This window comes from Brassica rapa, chromosome A09 (assembly GCF_000309985.2).
Source record: "Brassica rapa cultivar Chiifu-401-42 chromosome A09, CAAS_Brap_v3.01, whole genome shotgun sequence".
Classification (NCBI taxonomy): Eukaryota; Viridiplantae; Streptophyta; class Magnoliopsida; order Brassicales; family Brassicaceae; genus Brassica; species Brassica rapa.
The window spans coordinates 12233594-12253094 of record NC_024803.2 but is presented as its reverse complement, the minus strand read 5'-3'; the positions used below and the strand labels follow the sequence as shown (position 1 = coordinate 12253094).

General features: G+C 36.0%; 3 protein-coding genes across 4 annotated transcripts; 2 read left to right on the top strand and 1 right to left on the bottom strand.

Moving 5' to 3' along the window:
* Positions 1–473: 473 nt before the first annotated feature.
* Positions 474–5377, bottom strand: LOC103838735 (ubiquitin-like domain-containing protein CIP73). 2 transcript variants are annotated; one of them, XM_009115186.3, is made up of 17 exons: positions 5131–5377; positions 4826–4960; positions 4600–4717; positions 4186–4287; positions 3970–4085; positions 3716–3802; positions 3277–3471; positions 3124–3193; positions 2900–3054; positions 2613–2777; positions 2467–2538; positions 2285–2402; positions 1904–2202; positions 1682–1831; positions 1061–1573; positions 834–971; positions 474–752 (listed from the first exon to the last, which is right to left on the bottom strand). In XM_009115186.3, the coding sequence occupies exons 2-17, from the start codon at positions 4943–4945 to the stop codon at positions 690–692; spliced, it is 2481 nt and encodes an 826-aa protein (XP_009113434.1). In that variant the 5' UTR covers positions 4946–4960; positions 5131–5377; the 3' UTR covers positions 474–689. The 2 variants fall into 2 exon arrangements, with proteins under 2 accessions (XP_009113434.1, XP_009113435.1); XM_009115187.3 differs by having other exon boundaries at positions 1682–1819.
* A 2275-nt stretch (positions 5378–7652) lies between these two features.
* Positions 7653–9860, top strand: LOC103838734. The gene is made up of 7 exons (XM_009115185.3): positions 7653–8087; positions 8716–8770; positions 8863–8937; positions 9020–9111; positions 9196–9277; positions 9346–9429; positions 9523–9860. The coding sequence occupies exons 1-7, from the start codon at positions 7753–7755 to the stop codon at positions 9646–9648; spliced, it is 849 nt and encodes a 282-aa protein (XP_009113433.1). The 5' UTR covers positions 7653–7752; the 3' UTR covers positions 9649–9860.
* Positions 9861–10647: 787 nt separating this feature from the next.
* LOC103838732 (5'-3' exoribonuclease 4) lies at positions 10648–17277 on the top strand. Its single transcript, XM_009115184.3, has 22 exons — positions 10648–11375; positions 11581–11683; positions 11763–11839; positions 11923–12114; positions 12206–12325; positions 12435–12497; positions 12579–12713; positions 12827–12991; positions 13181–13258; positions 13483–13569; positions 14007–14087; positions 14209–14304; positions 14593–14663; positions 14848–14976; positions 15058–15134; positions 15226–15266; positions 15376–15450; positions 15690–15841; positions 15918–16022; positions 16104–16179; positions 16267–16349; positions 16440–17277. Exons 1-22 carry the CDS (start codon positions 11187–11189, stop codon positions 17038–17040), a joined length of 2796 nt encoding a protein of 931 aa, XP_009113432.1. The 5' UTR covers positions 10648–11186; the 3' UTR covers positions 17041–17277.
* The last annotated feature ends 2224 nt before the right edge of the window (positions 17278–19501 follow it).

Genomic DNA, 19501 nt, shown 5'->3' with positions numbered 1-19501 from the left:
ATCATTTTTGATGTTTTATATACATTAAATCTAAAAATAATTAATATATATAAGTATATAAATCTATTTTTAGATAAATTCGGATACCCAAATACTTCGGTTCGGATCAGATTCGGTTCTCTAAATAACAAAATTTTGAATAATTAGAATATTTAATCAATTTATATTCGGGTTTGATACTATATTTTTGGATCGGTATCGGTTAGGTTCCTCGGATTCATTTTTCCAAATCCTAATAATTACATGAAAAACAAATATCAACATATTTTTCAAAATATACACCTGCGCGTCTGCGCGGGTCAAAATCTAGTTCTAAATTTTAAAATATAAAACATTTTTGAACCGTAATAAACTCCACTTTTTGGTCCTGTGTTTTCAACCATAATCCATAGAAGCCACAAACCATTTGGGTTGGTTTACCCTTTTTGACACCCTTGCAGCTAATCAGTTCTCTCGAATAATGGAGTGTAGAAAGTTAGAGATCTCTTGAGACCACAACCAAAATTGCCAGTTAATGGAAATATCACATTGAATAGGTCATTCAGAGACCACATAAATTACTGTCGATTATCTCAAGCTTAGAAAACTATCCCCAAACCCTAATTTTTTCATACAAAGTGGGGGATCTTAGCAAGTAAACAGAGAACCTTCAAACAAATAAATTCAACAACCAAATATTGCAAAGTAGCTTATGGACCATGATTATCTTGTAGCCGGCCTTCCAGATCACGCCTTAGCAACTCCGCGTATTCCTGCAAATCCCCAATAAACAAGTTAGTTAAGTGGGAATTTCTACTAGTTATAACAAGCAAACTAGTCACTTTAATGCTTACATGAGCAAGAGCTTCGTCACTGCAGAGAACGTCTGCAAGGTCTTCTTGACTCATCGCAGCATTTTCAACCATTGCACGGAAGACATCTTCTGGTGGATCAGAGTGCTCAATCATTTGCATCATGGGTTGAACATTTGCCTGAGTGGACAAAAACAAAACGGGATAGATCAAGAACAATTGCTGTTTCTTGAGGTTATTGTGCCTAGAGTTTTAAATAGATGTAATACCTGTAAAGGTTGATGAACATCAGCCTGTTGTAATGCCGGTTCAAATGATGGTCCTCCTTGGCTAAAAGCACGTGAGACTAGAGGCATCATTTGCTGGACCATTCTAGAGAGATCAAAGCCACCACCTCCTTCGCTATTAGCTCCGCCTGACATCATATTCTCTATCTCTTGACCATCCACCTGTTGAGCAATTTGCTGGACTGTGTTCATGATCTGTGGGTTCTGGGTAAACTGCTGCAACATATTCCTCAGCATATTTGGTGAATCAACACCAGCTTGTCGAGATACCCCTCCTAGCAATCCATCCAAAACAGGGCTCTCCAACACCTGAGACATTGCACTTGAGACATCTACGCCATCATCTGAACCTCGCCCACGTGAGCTACCAGAAAAGAGAGATTGCAAAAGCTGTTGTTGACTACTGGTCCCACTGCCCTGTTGCACACCTTCAACCGAAGCAGAAGTCCCACCATCTTCGTTCTTACCTAATGTCTTAAGCTGCTTGCTTCGTTTCTTTTAACCCCAAAGAAAAATATAGAATGACTGTAAGCATTTGGAACCAAAAACCACCAACATTCCTTGTCGATGGGCGATGCAATGACAACAAAACTAGTTCATTACCTTACGGTCCAAACCCCCGAGCCCCAATCCAAGTGGGGTCACGACTTCTGGAGTAGCCTTCTTAGTTAATTTGGCATCACTGGTAGTATCTACCTCTGGATGCCCTGAATCTTCACAATGTTCTTTACCGCGTTGACCCTGGTTGAAAAACTGTAGATTAGTGATAGGCAGAGATGTAGTGAACAGGAAATAAAGAATAATCAGATTGCAGGAAAGACATACAATCGAGTCGCTCCTCTCAGATGGTAAGTCACGCAATGGGCTACTTTCCTCCGGTGTGGAAGTAGCCACAGTGTTGGTAGCCTGCTCAGTCATAGCACTAGAAGCACCAGATTGAATCTCAGCAGACACATTCTCACCGGTAAAATGTGATGGAGCAGGAGCAGGAGCAGGAGCAGGAGCAGCAGTGAAGTTTCTCGTTGGAAGTACCCGTACTGAACTTGTATTGCTGTTATGTTCTCCTTGCTCTCCACTGCTTTGATGGTTTCCAACTGACGACATCGTAGGTGAAGCTGATGACCCTGTAATCAAGAATGATAGTTGTTGAAGAAGAAGAATTGTCAAGCTATAGGTCCAATAGGAAAAAGTGTGAACTTCACCCACCAGCATGTATGTGAATGTTAATCTGCCTTGAGGGAGTTCCTAAACCACCTTGTCCGGTTACTGGATTTGATGAGCCAGCCGCACCAGTAAAGAGTGGGCTGGTTTGATGCGGAAAAGGCTGCAACAAACAGGAAAAAATATACTTAAAAGTATAAAGCAGTTTTAGAAAATAAGACGCTTACCTGAACCATAATAGGATTCGGTCCTGACGGTGATATGTATACAGCAGGGCCAGAGTTCACGTAGGAGAATTCCTGTGGGTCACACTGTTTGAGAGTCGAAAGAAAAAAAGGAGAACAATCGTGAAAGAAAATGACCCAAAACGCACCTGAGACTGTCCCATTCTCAGTGTCAGAAGTGTACGCCCAAGCTCCAGAAGGAGGGCCCCTAAATGTTGCATAGCGAGACCAACCTGCACCGCCTCTGACTGGATTTGTGCCCTGAGAGCAGGATCTGAAGAGGATCCATCCTGCTCTAGACGTCCTGCAATATGCTACAACAATTTTGTTGCAAATAATATTGTTACATGCCCGATACTGAAAACCAGAACAATGGCATTTAATCTACGGAGAAAGATTGGAACCAATTAATAAGCTGTATCAAGAAGGTGTTTACCGATAACGAAGAGACGGCTAGACCACTTAGTAGACGCTGTGAATTCCTCAGGACAATAGCCAGTGCTTCAGGCGTTGATGGGCCTTGTCTATTTCTAGGCAACTCTTCCCTGGGCCGACCTTCTGATGTAGCAGAGGAGGTATCTGGCTGATAGCCTGAACGAAAATCCAATTAACTTGTTGATGTGTTTCTATTCAACATAATAGTAAAAATCAGATCAATACCGTTTCGTGATAATGCTTGCTCCATCCGATTAATGAACTCCATAAGAGTGTCTAAAGAATCCGGGATAGGCTGCATAGTTAGAGAGTTCGATCGTCAAATAACAAGATTAAAGCTCTAGACTCGAGATCAAATTACTACATGAGTGTAAGTACCGTCTGAAATGAAGGAATAGGAATCGTTGTAGCTGCTGTAATAGGAATCTGAACCACATGAGGCATAGATGCTCGAAATGCTGCACTAGTAAATGCTGGCCTAGGCTGTGACTGTCCCGCCGCTTGGCTTTGACCACCGGTGGCAGGCGTTCCACCTGATGCATTTCCAGGCGGAGGATGGCCAGACAAGTTGGACTATAGGAAAGAAACAGTGAATTTAGGAACATGAAACTGTGGATGGTAACATTAACAAACATCAAATAAAAGATAACACACCGGATTGTAACACCACCTGGTTCTCAATAATCATTAGTGTAAATAAATTTCCCAGAAGTCTTCACCACAATAACGATTAAATAATGTACAAAATAGAACAAAATGGCAGAAAAGGCACTCATTAAAACTACATTTTAATGTAGAGTAAAGAAAAGCAACTCACGGGCATAGACGGCTGCGTGACATTAACACTGTTATTTGGAAGGTTCTGCCCACCAACTCCAAAAGAATTTAAAACTGCTCCAATAACCTAAGTAACACAAAAGCAAAAGCGGGTCAGCATTTAGAAATGATCCGATAACTTAAGTAAAAGTAAAAGCGGATCAGCCACGTCTTTCCCAAAATTAATCAAACCATCCCAGAGGACCAAATATACATCCCAAGAGACACCTAATATCATAAATGCTTAAGGATTACCCGGCTGATATCTGGACCAAAGCCTTCAGTCTGATCTGGAGAATTAAAAGACCCAAGGACTACGCTGTGGGAGATGTGTCCACGACCTCGGGGTTGTCCACCATTTGTACCATTTCCTGTTAATGAGACATTAAGTTGAAATTACTTTTAAGAAACACCAAATATAGGTTGTGTTGACAGCGCTTTCATCACACAAGGGGATATGAATATAATTACCATCATTTGCAGCTGCTCCTTCTGAAGGCATACCAGATGATGGCATTGATTCTGCTGGCTGCTGCCTCACAATCAAGTGCAAGGTATGCCCATTTTCCAAATCTAAGATGAAGTCAAGTTAAACTATACTGAAGTAATCAAGTGATGGAAGGAAAGGACCGACATAAAACTAAATCTAAGATTACAGCTTTGTCTGCAGAGGAAATTACAAGGCATTTCATGAGCACACTGTCGTAGAATGATCGCTAATAATACAAAATTGACAATCTGAATGCAGGCTTAAAAGGTATTATTAGGTAATACTTCCAACACTTATCCATAAAAGGAGCACCTTCCTTTCACATGACTATAAGAAAATCCCGCAAGGGATACATGGTATACAACAACTGCACTATAATAAAAAAGTAAGGATACGATACTCGGAGAGAGGGTGATCATCTTTCAAAACTCGTCCCCGGAAAATGAGCCTCTGCTGAGCAACAGGAACCCCAGTCTCACTCGCTATTTTCTCTTTGAAAACAGAAACCATTTCCTGAAACAAAGCGAAAGCCCAAATAGTATTATTAGATATATAATCACACTATGCTTAAAAACTTATAATAAAACAAAAAACAAATAAAGAAGAAGATAGATTTCTCACATTCTTGTCAGCTTTGAAAGTATACGTCTGTGAGTCTAGCGTCTTGATGTTCAGCTCAAGGGTTGATTCTACCGACGCATTGTTGCTACTGGAGCACTGATTAGTGGCTTGATCTCCCATGAACCCTAATAGTATCTGAAAGCACACAAAGTTCCCACCTTTCATCAAATCAAAACCGTAACGGAAGCTAGCAACACAAAAGAAAGATCTAGAAAAAAAAATCCTAGGGTTTTCTCAAAATCAACAATAGAATACAATACACGAGATCAAACAACGAAGACCTAAATCCAAGTCAAGAGAAGAACCTGGGAATCTGCAAGTCAGAGCGAGGAAGAAGAAGAAGAAGTCCGCGAAACAATTTTCGGAAACTGAAAAGCAAAGAGAGATCGTTGAGAGCGTGATTGGTGAAGAAGAATCTAGAGAGAGATGTTTCGAAATCTAAAATGACGCATTCGCGAATATAGGGCCAGCCAGTCTTCGGCTTAATATGGACTCTTCCTATTAATACATTTTAAACTTGGGCCGGGCCTCTATATTTGTGTGTTTTAACATTAGTAAATTCCCAATCCGACCTATAAATAAGGTTTCGTGTTGATGATGACCATTATTAATACCGACTACACTTCCGATCCCGAATTATCACATGATCGCCAGACAGAATTTCCACACAATCTAAACAAACGAAGTGCCAAACACATTACATCTTTCATAAAATAGAGTTAAATTCATAACACTACTAAAACAAAAGTAAAGCAGGAAAATAGATCAAGATACTATTTTATTGATTTTAATGGTAGGATTACAACGTATTAGTCTATAAACCATGACACTACTTATCTATTAGTCGAAGTGAGTAATAGTTAATCTACTTTTACAGAGTTTCAGAATCCCTCTTATAGATAGTCATGATTGAAATCTAGGTTAGTTTATTTGATATCATGAAAGAAAGATCTCTACTTATCTAAAAAAATTATTTTTGGCTCAAAAGCAGTAGGAAAATATGATCGGGAGGCCGGAATACAAAAAAACAGAAGTGAGAACTACAAAACTGTGTAGGGCTGGGCAGGGATACTCGATACTCGGCTCATACCCGCTACTTGTCATGTACTTGTACCGTAAATCAAGTACTTGTAGTGATCAAACAAGTAACAAGTACCTCAAATGAAAAACTTGCAAATACAAGCCAATTACCAAATCCTTAAAAAAAAATACAACTACTTAATTCGTTTGTACTTGTTACTTGTTATAAATTTTTATAGTTTCACAATTTTAATCTATTTACATTTTAAAATTAGATGAATCATGTTTCTTTTACTTGTCTTGTTTGTCTTATTTCACTTAAAATTCAAGTTCTCGATATTGTTAAGTCAGATAATAAGTTAATAAATCTTATTATTTGTAAATGTAAGTCATCAAATATCTTTATATCTTTTAATATTTGCCTAATTACTATTTTTTACCTAATATTCGCTACTTGTTTCTAATTTTTTATTATATATTTAACAGATTTTATTTATTATTTATATTGTAACTGAATCAAATAAACATATTAGATTCGAGTAAAAGTTTTTAATTAAAAAAAAATCCATTGTATGAAATTATGCTTTATTTTACTTATTTGCAAATAATAAATATTTTAGAAACAAATACTTGATTTTATCAAGTAACAAATCGGATTAAGTAACTTGCAAGTACTGATTTTTTTCTCGAGTACTTGATATAGAAAGTACTTGCTTTAGACAAGCCAAATTCAAGTCTCAAATACGGTTACTTGAACGAGCCAAGCCAAGTATTAAGCCTTCGAAAATTAGCAAGTACTTGGCTTGTGCCCACCCCTAAAACTGTGTCCTGTTTATTTTATTCATGGGTTATATATCTCCAACAATTTTCATCTTATCTTCCAAATTTATGTTTTAAACCAAAGGATAAATTGTGCATTTTGGATAATCTGAATTATACCTTCATAACAAGTTTACTTGTGGCTTAAGAAGTAGAACACCATTTTTTTTAGATTACCCGAACTATCACAGCCTGAACCACTTGACAGCCTCCCAAGAAACATTTTAAAGCATATGGCCTCAGGAAGAACTAGAACCTTTTAATTCATTAGACACTGAACCTACATGATCATGGCATGGGTTTAGTGGTTTAGGCATGTGGCTTTGTGGATCATGGCTTAGATAAGCGCATGGCCTTATAAGCTTGTGACTTTATAGTTGGTTGGAGTCATCTTGTCTAGATACGCATGACTCGATCTGATGGTAAACTTGTCAATATAAATAAGCATAGTGTTGTCCTGCTTACATGAGATCATGGCTTGATCTAATAAATATAGACTCGTGAAATACGTTGATGAACATATATATTGGTTTGGTTGAGAGTATAGATATTTTTTTAAGTTATCTTCAGTAAATTTTACAAAAATAATTAAGTTTAGTTATTAACTTTTTTAATAAAAATAATTATGAAATAAAATATAAATACAAACCAAATAAAAATCAAATATAAAATTCATATTTTGACTTTCAATATAAAATTAATATTTTGACATTAAATATTTATTACTTTGAAATATGAATTTAAAAAAATAAATATAACAAAAATCAAAAAAGTTTTTATTTGTATAATTTTTACAAAAATCATAATTAAAATTGGTTTTTGATTGCAAATTATAAACAAAACTGGTTTTTATCCATCCAAACAAACTGTTTCCGGTTCACGGTTTAATTCGGTCTGGTTGTCGATTTAGAGGAATACCAATTTTGAGGGTAAACTCGTCTTTTACAAAGTTGGATATTTTCTATAGAAATCAATTTGTGGTTAACGGCTCTTCTCTAGTCCAAATTGTAAATGTTTTTCGCTTCCAAGACTTCGATCAGCTTCTTAACTTGTCAAACTCTTCTTCGTCGAGCAAATCATCACGTAGAATGGCGCATGTCTCGGTGAGATCGAAGCTTATCTGCAGCAACGAGGGATTATCGTTCGGCGAGTATTCGAGAGACCAATTTCGTCACATGGCCGCTGGATCGCCGTTGATTCGTGTGCGCAGGAGCCGATTAAAGCTCGACTTGTTTCGTGCGAGAGTTTCTTCGCCTTACTCGTTTTTTCCAAACAGAAAGAAAACTAGGGATCTTGATAACGCTGAGAAGAATCTCGTTAGCGAAGAGGACGCAGATGATTGGAACTTGTACGGAGATGAGAGTGAGTTAGAGACGGATGATCTATCTTGCTTCAGAGGCTTGGTTCTTGATATTTCATACAGGTCCTCCCTCTCCTTCTGCATTTTAACCTTTCTTTCTTACTGATCTTCCAGGAACATAAGGCAACTCTTTGATTGTGTTAACAAGAATAGTTATTGATAGATCGTTCTTTATAATAATAAAAAGAGAGGTTTTGCTATTATGATTATACTGATTGCTGACACATTGAATAGTATGTTCAATGGTTTGCGTTTGATGCATGTTTATCCTTGAACTTGAGTTGAAGTTTTTCTTTTTGATTTTATGATTTTCAATTCATTGGAAAGCAATCTCTCATTATGATATATATATATAAGTGTGATTAGTGCTTTCAATTTCTGTGAGGAGTTTTGTAGTATTGGTCACACTTAGACAAGATACTGGTTTTACTCTTCTTGTATTATCAGAGTAACTTGTTGGATTTCAACAAAATATTACTTTCGGATTCCTCTGGATATTGTGTTGAGTTCTGATTTTAGAATACACATATAGAACTTATGGCAATTCATCGTTTGTGTTAACTATAATATTATTCAGTGGGACAGTTTTTTTTGATTTGGCTAATTGGTCATCCTTTGTTAAATAAGTGCTAATTGGTGAATCAATTGTATTGTCTAACTTGGATCTGTTTTTCTTTGCCTATCACTATAGGCCGGTGAATGTTGTTTGCTGGAAGCGTGCAATCTGTCTGGAATACATGGATAAGGTCAGGCAAAAAAGCTGTAAACCCATTTTGATATATATTGTGTTGGAAGGAAACCTTCATTCAGTTTTTTTTTATGTATTTTTCTTCTCTAGGCCGATGTTCTGGAGTATTATGATCAGACTGTTAATTCTCCTACTGGTTCATTCTACATACCTGCTGTCTTAAGGGTAATTTAGCACATGAATAGTTTAATGTCCTTGCTTTTTTTTTCTTTTACCATTCTAAAGCTTGCTTCTTGTTTTGCTTCAGGTTCCACATCTGCTTCAGGTTGTTAAAAGAAGAAGAGTGAAAAATTCACTGAGTCGTAAAAACATTCTACTACGAGACGACTACACTTGTCAGTGAGTAATTTCCTATGTTATCCACTAACTAATTTTGAGCTGTATTCTTACTGACACAACTTTTGTTATTTGGGATATATATAGATATTGTTCTTCCCGTGAAAACTTGACCATTGATCATGTTATCCCCATTTCTCGAGGTGGAGAATGGACTTGGCAAAATCTGGTACGTGATTGGCTAAATTTTTTGAAAGATCATTAAAATTATATAATCTAACTTGTTCATTAACATAGGTAGCTGCATGTTCAAGATGCAACTCAAAGAAAGGTCAGAAGACAGTAGAAGAAGCACACATGAAGTTACTCAAGTCTCCAAAGGTATATTATTTCTCAAACTGCAATGGCTTAACTTACATAACCAGCTTGCCTCAAAATCTTGAAACAAAAGATTTTTTTGGTTGTTAACCGCAGGAACCAAAAGACTATGACATTGTTGCCATACCCTTAACAAATGCAGCTATAAGGATGTTGAGATCGAGTAAGGGAATGCCAGAAGAATGGCGTCAGTATCTGGCAAAACCCTCACACGAGCCATAGCAGTTTCTCTCAGGAATCGATGGTTAAAGCGGTCCAATCTCGTAAATACAGAAAGCAGTGGCTGGATTGCATTTGTAGATTCATCTAATGTAGCTTCAAAAGTTCAGGTGGTTGTGGTTAAGTGTGGATCAGATGTATATGATACGTAAATAATGACATCATGTTCAAGCATAGATAAATAATCATAATTCAACTATATATTTATCCACAAATTGAAAGGTACACATTGCCGGTCCAATGAATTTCCTCCTGAAAAAGAAAATGTGAACAGCGAAGAAGAAAATAGTTCGGTAAATGGAAATGCATGAGCTTTCTGTGAAGAAAAACGGAAATGTGGGAACTTTCCAATCTCAGCAAAGAAAATGTGCTACGAATTGGAGAGACACAATAGTTGTTAATACGTGGGCAGATGCTATCCAAACATGAAGTCAACGATAAATCATGAGATTTTTCTAATTATTAAACTACATCTTCATATTTTCATGTCATTAAGAGCGTGGTTAGTTGTAAGAATCGTTTGCAACATTGAACTTCTGAATTTCTGAGGTGATTTTTTAAATAATTGGTCTCATTTACTACATTAATTGGCCTAGTTTATTTTTCATTATCGAAAGATTTTTGTCTAGGCTTTGTGTTCTTTTTTTTTGATCTAGGCTTCGTGTTCAAATTTTGATTTTTCACTTGACTGATTTTTATGTTATTTATATTCGGTGTTGTTACTAGTTGTCCTTCTTGCAAGAACCACCACCGACCGTGATGTTAGTGCGAGAGCAGCTTTTAACTTTTTTATGTTTACAATGGAAATGAGTGATACAGGGAGAGAAAGAAGAAGTAACGCGTTACAATTTAGACGACGGCAACTGAATGGTGAGGATAATATTATAGTTACAGATTTGTGTGTATTTGGTCTATTTGTAATACTTTTTTTTTGGATCGAAGTAATACTCTGATAAACATATTTTATGAAGAAAGTTTTCAAAAATCAATAATCCAATTGACAACAGATTTGTAAACTTCTAAATTTTGAATAACACAAAACTTTTATTGACATTCTAAAATAATGAATCCAAGAACTAAATTTTGTAAACTTCTAACTACCTATTATAACTTTATAATAAGATAGCAGCCATCAGACTTTAAGATATTTTTGAGAAGACTTAATAGAATAACACTAGAGTTATTAAAAATCCAAAATCTATAAAACTCTGTACAAATTGATAAAATCTAAAATAAATAGATCTTTGAGACAGTGAACAAGAAGAAAAAGAAGTTACAGAGTTAAACCCGTGGGTAAAAAAATAAAAGCCGGAAGTCTCGCCACTTGCTTCAGTAAACATTAAAGGCTCGAGCAAAATTAAATATTAGCCCTAGCCGCAACCACCAAGCCCAAAGCGCTGAAGCTGAAGCTCGCTAAAAGTATAAAAAAAAAAAAAAAAAAAGTTCTTCTGTAGAATGAAATCATAGTTAAGTATATCCATCAATAAACTGATCGGGAGCAAGCATCACTCGGATCAGATCTCTCTCAAAATCTCATCGCCATGGGAGTTCCAGCGTTCTACAGATGGCTCGCCGACCGATACCCCAAGTCAATTAGCGACGTCGTTGAGGAAGAATCGGGTCTTGGTGCCCTAGATATCACCAGACCTAACCCTAACGGATTCGAATTTGATAATTTGTACCTCGACATGAACGGTATCATCCATCCCTGTTTCCATCCTGAAGGAAAGGTAAAAAAAAAAAAAAAGTCTTCTCTTACTTGGTTAGGGTTTTCAGCTTATCTTGTATGAGAAATGAAATCACAGAGACTGTTGTTTTCTTTAAAATTGAATTGGATTAGATATTATGGATGGGAGTGAGTTTGTGTAGCAATATGATTTATGCTGTTATTTTATTTCCATGACTATTTTTTCACATTTTTGTAACTAATTGCAGCCTGCACCCGCCACATACGATGATGTATTCAAATCAATGTTCGAGTACATTGACCATCTATTTACTTTAGTGCGTCCCAGGAAGCTTCTTTATTTGGCTATAGGTGATGATGATCTTTGCTTCCTTCTTCTCCTCTTTCTCTCTTTCACTTTGTCCTGATTTTAAGTATGGTGTTGTTGCAGATGGAGTTGCACCAAGAGCAAAGATGAATCAGCAGCGTTCTCGGCGATTCAGAGCTGCAAAGGACGCTGCAGAGGCTGTATAGTCTCTTTCTCTTTTATACATTTACTCCTGGCTTTGCGTGGGTCATCGTTGTTGATGCTATTATCTGGTGTTGAATAGGAAGCTGAGGAAGAGATGTTGAGACAAGATTTTGAGGCTGGAGGGCAAATCTTGTCTGCTAAAGAGAAGGCAGAAACCTCTGATTCAAATGTCATTACTCCTGGGACTCCGTTTATGGCTGTACTCTCAGTAGCTCTGCAGTATTACATACAATCTAGGTTAAATCGTAACCCTGGTTGGAGATTTGTTAAGGTCTGATACCCTTCTTCTAACTTAGCCTTTACTTATGGATGGTTTTCAAGTTAATTTTTCTCCCTAAGTTTTCATGGATTATTATCTGTAGGTGATTCTCTCTGATTCAAATGTTCCGGGGGAAGGAGAACACAAGATAATGTCATACATTCGTCTACAACGTGGTCTTCCTGGTTTCGATCCAAATACGCGGCATTGTCTATACGGTCTGGTTAGTATCAACCCACTGCGTAGTTGTTTTGTTTCCATTTTGCTTGGTAAGAGATTGGTGCTTCTTCCAACAAACTACTTATTGCCAAGAGCTCTATGTTATTGTGCAGGATGCAGATTTGATAATGCTCTCTCTAGCTACACATGAAGTTCACTTTTCAATCTTAAGAGAGGTAGCTGTTCTCCACCCCTAATGCTCTGTATTTTTTTTAATACTCTGTCAGTCAAATGACGGCTCGTCTTTTTCACTCCAGGTTATCACTTACCCTGGCCAACAAGAGAAATGTTTTGTGTGTGGACAAACTGGTCATTTTGCTGCAGATTGCCCTGGAAAATCAGGTAGCCCAGATGCAGCATCTGATATTCCAATCCACAAGAAAAAATATCAGGTTTAAGTAGTTTGCTTTCTTATGCTCAAAATATCTTACTGCACTTAACATCATGCCATTTTTTTTTAACTTTTGGAGCTTCCTCATATCCGTCTGGTGTAATGTGTTTATAGTTCCTGAACATCTGGGTGCTGCGAGAATATCTGCAATATGAATTGGCCATCCCAGATCCTCCTTTCACCATCAACTTCGAGAGAATTATAGATGACTTTGTATTCCTTTGCTTCTTTGTTGGCAATGATTTCCTGCCTCATATGCCTACTTTAGAAATTCGAGAGGTATGCATGTTATGGAATCTTTTCATTCCTTGATACATTGGCTGTTATACATCACATGATTGTTCTGCTGATTGTGATATTAACCGAACGGATAATCAGTATCTTGTTTCATGAACTTAAATGCCGTCAAGGCATTTTACAGAGTCTTTAGCTTATTTTTTTGGTCTTTATGTTTCTTTGCGACTTCAGGGGGCTATAAACTTGCTGATGCATGTTTACAGAAAGGAATTTACAGCTATGGGAGGGTATCTAACTGATTCTGGTGAGGTACGCTACTGGGTTTCTTTACCTTCCCCCACACATCAATCTCGCTTTTCGTTCTTCAATGCCCTATTTTGTATGAGCTGTAGAGAATGGTCAGTTATCTTTGTGTAACTATTTTGAAATGCTTTGTCTGCCTAGATGATTACTAATGAAAACCCGAACTGCATTATTTCTATGAACTGTGTGTCTTTTTTATAATCCATTATTGACGATATTCTCTTTTATAGGTTTTACTAGATAGGGTAGAGCATTTCATTCAAGCTGTCGCGGCAAATGAAGATAAAATATTTCAGAAAAGGACGCGGATAAAACAGGTATTAACCAATTCCATATTTCCTCTTGTGCAACCCGTTGAAAGGTTTAGAAAAGTAGGGTGCTCATACCCTTAGAAGGCCCTAATAACTGGCCACATGCCTAATCAATGTTGGAACCAACATGCGTTTGGCACTGGCCGCCACGTTGGGCCTCTCTACCCTATTGGGTATCCCTTTCTAGTTTCAGCATTCTACACTTGCGCTGTTTCTGTGTGGTAGCCTCTGATGCGGTTTGATAGGGTCTCTATAATAGCGTTAGTCCAATCCTCGTACCGGTAGTGGATAGAATTCACCCCTATAAGCTAGCTTTTGAGCGGATGGTTCTCTTTATTAGGCAATAACTAGCTCCATTTCTAATCAATGGGTTTGTATTGTGTTCTTCCTTTATGTTCAAACTGCATAAGTTGTGGCTAACGGTGTGCTAATGTTGGTATCAGTCAATGGAAAACAATGAAGAAATGAAACAAAGATCAAGAAGAGACCCATCTGAAATACCACCTGAACCGGTAGAGGATAAGGTAAGATTGTTGCAACGTTCTGTCGGTATGAGCCTGTGAGCTGGAGAGATTTTTTTTTCTCTTTATTTACTGGGGGAATAATTTAGGAGGTACACCTCAAACTGCTCTTTCTTTTGTGTAGATTAAGCTGGGAGAGCCCGGCTACAAGGAGAGGTATTATGCTGAGAAGTTTAGTACGACCAATCCAGAGGAAATTGAGCAAATCAAACAAGACATGGTAAGCTTTGTCACCCTTCTGATGATTTGTTATTATACGTCTAAAATGGAATAAAGGTTTCGTCAGTCATGTGCTAAATGTGTTTTGGTGCCCATTTTGAACTCTTGACATCCCATTAAGTCTTTCATCCTGACGATTTTTGACACTCAAATTTAGCACTACACAGCTCTTTTATCTTTAAAGGAGGTTTATAGCGAGATTTGAACTACTTTCTTGAAATGACTCCTGTGACAGTTTTAGAGGACATGAGACTGTCAGCAAGTCTACTGACCTACTTTTCCCTTGTAGGTACTAAAATATGTTGAAGGTTTGTGCTGGGTTTGCCGGTACTACTACCAAGGTGTATGCTCTTGGCAATGGTCAGTCTAATTTTTCAATAAGTATACATTGAGAATACCATGTTATTCCCATGAGAGCCATACATTCAAATGCTGCAATATTTATTTATAGTAGACTGATGGTCTCTTCTCGAGAAAGACCTTGATGTTAATACTAAGTTGCAAATTTCAATGCAAGTCTGACCCTTTCTTCTAATTGTTTCAGGTTTTACCCATACCATTATGCCCCATTTGCTTCAGATCTTAAGAATCTATCTGATTTGGAAATCACATTTTTCATTGGAGAGCCCTTTAAACCTTTTGATCAGTTAATGGGAACCCTGCCGGCTGCAAGGTTCTTTTTTTTTGTGGAACCTTTATTATTATTATTTTCAGCGCCAGCAATGATGTAAATTGTGTTTCTTTGTTTATGCAGCTCAAACGCTCTGCCTGGAGAATACCGGAAATTGATGACTGATCCCTCATCTCCGATCCTGAAATTTTACCCTTCTGGTAATTGTTCATACTGAAACTATTTACATGGTTGTTGTGCAATATATTTTTGCTCAATAGTGGACTCATTAGCGATCATTTTATTTAACAGATTTTGAGATTGACATGAATGGAAAGCGCTTCTCTTGGCAGGTTCGTTGTTGTCTCTATGCTTTGGATACAGTGATATGTTATCATGATGAGACTATTTATTGTGTTATTAGATTTTGATGTTGTGTGTTTCGCACTTGCTGTGATCCAGGGTATTGCGAAACTTCCTTTCATTGAGGAGAAGTTATTGTTAGTATCTACAAGGAAGCTTGAAGAAACGCTAACGGTTTGAACTGATTCTTCGCTCGAAATACATATGCTTATTCTACATTCTCTCCAGTGAAACTATATTTTTTATGAAAGATAAATTCTTGGACTTCCAGGATGATTTTTTTGTTAGCTATTAAAGTAGCTTTACAGATTAGATTGCTCTAGCCATCAGTTTTAATGTCAGTGTCTTTTGGTAACTAGAATTGAAAATGATTACTTATATTTAAGTATTCAATATGGGAATCAATCTCGTAGGTGGAAGAACGGCAACGCAACAGCGTGATGCTTGATTTGTTATACGTACACCCCACTCATCCACTGGGCCAGCGGGTTATGCAGTATTACCACTTCTACCACCAGTTGCCACCAAATGAATGTCTTCCATGGATGATTGACCCGAATACTAGGTTAGCTTTGATTGGCTAATTTAATTATCGAGAAGCTATATGTTCTTATCCTCGATTGTCTTTTTGTTTATTGCAGCCAAGGGATGAACGGTTTTCTGTGGTTTAGTGAAAGGAACGGTTTCCAAACTAGAGTCGTCTCCCCTGTCAATGGCTTCCCATGCATTGAGCAGAACCGAGCCTTGTACGTTTTCTTGTACTTGGCAAGTTATTGTTAAGTACAATTATGATTTACACAGTTTTCTTTTCTTTATAAATTTTTCAGAAATGTTACATACTTGAATCCTGCCAAACACTCTCATATCCCAGAACCACCAAGAGGAGCTATCATTCCGGACAAGGTATATTGCACCAAAAGAGTAGTTCATAACTGAATATTCATTGCAGAATAAGTGGATAGATATTCATTATGGAAGTTTAAGTTGCAGATCTTGACGCCGGCAGATATAAAGCCATTTCCTGTTTTATGGCACGAAGACAATAGCAACCGACGCCGACAATCCCGAGATAGGTATACTGACTGATATCTTGAACATCATAGTGTGAGCTATTATTTTCTCTTTTTAAGAGAACAAAACCATTAATAATATCTATGGTGCAGACCACAAGTGGCTGGTGCTATAGCCGGACATTCACTGGGAGAAGCAGCACATCGTCTGATCAAAAACACCCTTAATATGAAATCTTCCGCTGGTTCGGCTTCAGGATTAATTGACCCAAACTCATACAACCGAAATATACCGGGTAATCATCATTACGGTGGACCAAGAGCAGCGGGTTCCTCTTCTTACAGGAAATCATATGGCGATGACTCGAGCTACTACAATTACGGAAAGTATAACAATAGCTCTCAAGGAATGTACAGCAACGGTCCGAGATATCCTGGTCCATCACCAGACTATAACCGGAACTACAACTCCAAGATGGTAGTAAAACAACCGAACCATGGTGGAATCAGAACTGGTTCATCGGTAGAAGATAACAGCAGAAGCAAACAATTGTATTCAAGCTATACAGAAGCTGCTAATGCAAATATCAACAACCCATTGCCATCACCGCCAACACAATGGATTGGTGCACCGCAAGGTGGGAATTTCAGCGGTGGATACTATAGGGAAGGAGTTGGTTATGGTGAGATGAATGGAAAGAAAGTGATTTATCAGCCTAAGGCACAGCAAAGTCGGCCAGGCTTTAATGAATGAGATTAGATTTCTTCTGTCTGTGGATAACCGAGTTTTTTTCACTTGCTGCACTGCTGTTTTCTAGTCTTGTTAGAGGTTGCATCTTCTCCCCTGTTTGCAATTGTCATTTATTCTCTAAAATTTCTTGCTGAAGGCAAATGTATAATGTACGTTTTGACAGAGTTTTCTTACACCTTTTTTTAATCTAAGTGTAATTTTGACACTTCTCACCCAAATTACAAGAAAAAATGTTGATTATTTGTGCTCAAAAAGTCAATTAGCTAGAATTTAGAATTTAGATTGACGGTACACAATCTTAGGCTTAGCTTATTGTTGGATGGCGAACTGAAAGCGTGCTCACTCTGATCATTCTTCACAACATTAAATCAATTGTTTTATGGCTTTTACGTTTCGATGGAAAGGCGTTATGTCTCTGTCTCTTGATTCAAAAATCTTTGACATGTACTCTCTCCCCATACCTTTGATTGGATGGATTGTCAGAGAATAACGGAAACCATATTGAATCAGGTGCAGCCATAGTGGCCAATATACACAGTGCTTTTCAAGCAGAAGCAGGTTTTCTATTCGTTCTTCAACTCACATGGATTAAAGGATGGCGTCAAATATTATATAAAAACATAGGAGTAATCTCATGATACATACTATAACCAACATTTGAATATTCAGTCATTATCTTGAGTTGGTTAAAAAGGAACTCAACACATCCATAATATAACATTATATAACAAAACTACCCAATAACTTATATCATACACAAAAATACACTGTAATAGAAACTAACAAACAATTATTTTAAATTACACAAAGAGACAAAATTCCATGAGAAGCACTGATTAACCACTAGTTAGATATAATTCATTTAGTTTTTACATTACTAAAAGGTAAAATCTAACCTTAAGAGGTTACTAGATTTTTATCCGCGCTTTCAAAACGCGAGATTTGTTTCTTCTTAAATCTTATTTTAAAATAACAAATATTTATTAATTATAAGATTAAGTTTTTTTTTATATCTAACCTATCTAATAGTGTAATTATAGTTGTGTTGATTGCTTAGGTTTTAAAATATTTTGTAGATGCTAAAAATGTTACAAATGTATCCTCATATATATATATATATATTAATTTTTTTCATAATGCTTAAAAAAATTAAATGATAAATTGAACTAATTATTATTTTCTGAGAAAATATTCATATAGTTCTCCTCGTCCTTTTTTTGTATTTCTATCTATTCTATTAAAAGGGAAGCAATCTTGATAAATCTACTTATAAAGGTTGTTTGGACCTTTTTTTTTTTTGGTCTTCCTTATATATTATATGTTATCCCTATTTAATCTCACTTTGTTATCAGCAAAATAAATATTATTAATTGGGTTTTGAGTGTTTAACTTAAAAAGGATAATTTAACTGATACAATCCATTCAGAAAAGAAAATTATAAATCCAATTGTTACAGAAAAAAAAAATTAATCAAATTAACTTTAGACATTTTTTTACAAAATCCCAAATTATGAAGACCATTTTATACATAAATACATATAAATGTAACATTATTTAAATTGAATGAATTTCTAATAATAAAATATCTGTCACAAACTGATTTTTTTTTTATAAAAAATTTGATAATAGTTTGATAGAAAATTTAAAAAGGAAAAAAAAACAATACTTGCTTCACTATTTTGGTAGATTGATAATTAATATATTTATAAATAAACTTAACAATATTTGTTAAAAGAAATTTCTTATACAAGTCAAATATATATTAATATATCAAAAATTTATAAAACAAAAAAAAAATTATATTTTTTCTCAGTGGGTTAATAACGGTCTTTTTTGATTTTCAGATACTTTTACTATATTCATTTTATTATATTCTATTCCACTATATATGAGTTACTAGATCTTACGGTTCGACCACAAATCTGATTCGGATATGAAAACTCAATGAAAACATTGTACCCAACTGAAATAATAATAATAAAACAGCTTTAAATATTTTAGATATCTAATAATAAACATAAATTTATTTAATATTTGAGTTTACGGTCACCAAAAAAATATCCGCATTTCTTAAACGCGGGTCAAAATCTAGTTTATATTTAAATGACAACCAAAATATTTTTTTCTCTTTAAAAACATTTTTTTTAAGTCTTAAACAAAAAACATACCTAATATTTTGACCCAAAAGGAAAAAGATGCAAGTCAGTAGTTTAGGTTAGATATTCTTTAGGAATATTTTTATATTTTGCATCAAATACTACTCGGGTAGATATATTGGGAACAATGTATATCATGTTTAAGCCCTATTTTATTATAGCTTTCCATATCTTTGGGTAATATTAATTGATGACATACTCCTTTCCTACAATAGGGGAGGGAATATTTTGATATCTTTTTTTTTTTCAAAACGTAAAAGATTTGGATTGTTGGCAACTTGGTTTTAAGGTAATGCAATTTGATTGTT

What these genes read in the sequence shown, in the direction of transcription:
- LOC103838735 (XM_009115186.3), bottom strand. Translation starts at nt 4,945, where the DNA reads ATGGGAGATCAAGCCACTAATCAGTGCTCCAGTAGCAACAATGCGTCG. An exon ending in CTATTCCTTCATTTCAGACG is followed by an intron (nt 3,194 to 3,276) that starts GTACTTACACTC and finishes CTAACTATGCAG; the next exon opens with CCTATCCCGGATTCTTTAGA. An exon ending in GTGACGAAGCTCTTGCTCAT is followed by an intron (nt 753 to 833) that starts GTAAGCATTAAA and finishes GGGGATTTGCAG; the next exon opens with GAATACGCGGAGTTGCTAAG.
- LOC103838734 (XM_009115185.3), top strand. Translation starts at nt 7,753, where the DNA reads ATGGCGCATGTCTCGGTGAGATCGAAGCTTATCTGCAGCAACGAGGGA. An exon ending in GTCTGGAATACATGGATAAG is followed by an intron (nt 8,771 to 8,862) that starts GTCAGGCAAAAA and finishes TTTCTTCTCTAG; the next exon opens with GCCGATGTTCTGGAGTATTA. An exon ending in CGAGACGACTACACTTGTCA is followed by an intron (nt 9,112 to 9,195) that starts GTGAGTAATTTC and finishes GGATATATATAG; the next exon opens with ATATTGTTCTTCCCGTGAAA.
- LOC103838732 (XM_009115184.3), top strand. Translation starts at nt 11,187, where the DNA reads ATGGGAGTTCCAGCGTTCTACAGATGGCTCGCCGACCGATACCCCAAG. An exon ending in TCCACAAGAAAAAATATCAG is followed by an intron (nt 12,714 to 12,826) that starts GTTTAAGTAGTT and finishes ATGTGTTTATAG; the next exon opens with TTCCTGAACATCTGGGTGCT. An exon ending in ATGATTGACCCGAATACTAG is followed by an intron (nt 15,842 to 15,917) that starts GTTAGCTTTGAT and finishes TGTTTATTGCAG; the next exon opens with CCAAGGGATGAACGGTTTTC.